Below are 1,145 nucleotides of genomic sequence, written 5' to 3'. Positions count from 1 at the left end.
GCGTGTTGCGAGGCAGCAGCTTTCTCACGTGCAGATACGTCTTGTCGTCCACCGCCTCGATCGGATCCGTACATTGAACCGATTGACAGTATTCCGCGATACTCAAGACGTCCAATAAATATTTTACATCTCCCGTGGATGATTCGCTCTCAAAATCATCAGGTTTCACCTGCAGCTTCTCAACGTGTTTGAAAATATCCAGAACGTCGCGGTTGACTTCGACTGCTAATAGCTCTTGGGACGCCAGGATTCGACGGTTAACCACATGAGGGTTTCTCATCCAGATCCCGATGGCTTTCCAAAACTGTGAATTGCTGCTGTTAGTGCTCTCACTAACGACCTCCACAAAATTCATTTTTTCTATCTAGGTAATACTAATTTGCCACATGTGCTTCTTGTAGATCACAACTTGTGTTTATCATTTGGGCGTTGGGGTACTGCCTGGCTGGTTGTACTGGCGAATGTAAAGAAAAAGGCACGCTATCGCTTATTCGAATATTAAATTTAATACAGGTAGATAGCGAGAGGAGTACCTTTTGTATCACCCACTTAGCGTCCAGCAGTGCCTGTTCCATGATTTGCTGCACGCGTTCCTCATCGGATTCCGAGGCGTGCTGCTTGAAACTCTGGGAAAAAACAATGCCTCCAATAACAAAAGCTTACTTTATTAACAGAGGATTCGTCGCAAGAGGGATACTTTTCTCGTGAAAATTATAATAGATGTTAGCTTATCGTTGATTAGGGATATTGATATTTAATAGATCCGTTTTTTATTAGGCGTCAAGCAGAGGTTACCGTAATCAGAAAATCATTCCGCACTTACTTGTTTGACCGAGTGCTTGTAATATTGCTGCGTGTGTTTCGGCAGTTTTTCGCATTCGCGTAATAAATATTTGTACAGCTGTTTAGGCGTGTTCACCGTCGCGCTGCCGAGCACTCGGTTCGCCATCGTTTCCCGATGATCGCGAGACGCACGTGGAGCGAGCCCGGAGTTCCCCTCCTTCCCATTCCCTATCACTATTTTTCGACGTACGGTACAATTCTCGTAGAATATACCCGCTATTGATAAGATAGAAAACAAAGACTTTTCATTAGGCTTGGTCAAAGTTCAAAGCAGATTTGTGTCAACAACGTAAGCAAATTTT

At 44.1% G+C, this 1,145-nt stretch overlaps 1 protein-coding gene across 1 annotated transcript; it reads right to left on the bottom strand.

Moving 5' to 3' along the window:
* Positions 1-357: 357 nt before the first annotated feature.
* LOC112453808 (LYR motif-containing protein 9-like) lies at positions 358-1,139 on the bottom strand. Its single transcript, XM_025014767.1, has 3 exons — positions 824-1,139; positions 534-626; positions 358-454 (listed from the first exon to the last, which is right to left on the bottom strand). The coding sequence occupies exons 1-3, from the start codon at positions 947-949 to the stop codon at positions 419-421; spliced, it is 255 nt and encodes an 84-aa protein (XP_024870535.1). The 5' UTR covers positions 950-1,139; the 3' UTR covers positions 358-418.
* Between the last annotated feature and the right edge of the window lie 6 nt (positions 1,140-1,145).

The sequence above is a fragment of the Temnothorax curvispinosus genome, unplaced genomic scaffold (assembly GCF_003070985.1).
Source record: "Temnothorax curvispinosus isolate PA1 unplaced genomic scaffold, ASM307098v1 QBEX01004697.1, whole genome shotgun sequence".
NCBI lineage: Eukaryota > Metazoa > Arthropoda > Insecta > Hymenoptera > Formicidae > Temnothorax > Temnothorax curvispinosus.
This window is presented reverse-complemented; position numbering and strand designations above follow the sequence as displayed.

Excerpts from the sequence above, each read along its gene's own strand:
- LOC112453808 (XM_025014767.1), bottom strand. The coding sequence starts at position 949 with ATGGCGAACCGAGTGCTCGGCAGCGCGACGGTGAACACGCCTAAACAG. Across the intron at positions 627-823 it reads ACAAGCACTCGGTCAAACAA|AGTTTCAAGCAGCACGCCTC; the intron begins GTAAGTGCGGAA and ends GTTTTTTCCCAG. Across the intron at positions 455-533 it reads CTAAGTGGGTGATACAAAAG|TACAACCAGCCAGGCAGTAC; the intron begins GTACTCCTCTCG and ends TACATTCGCCAG.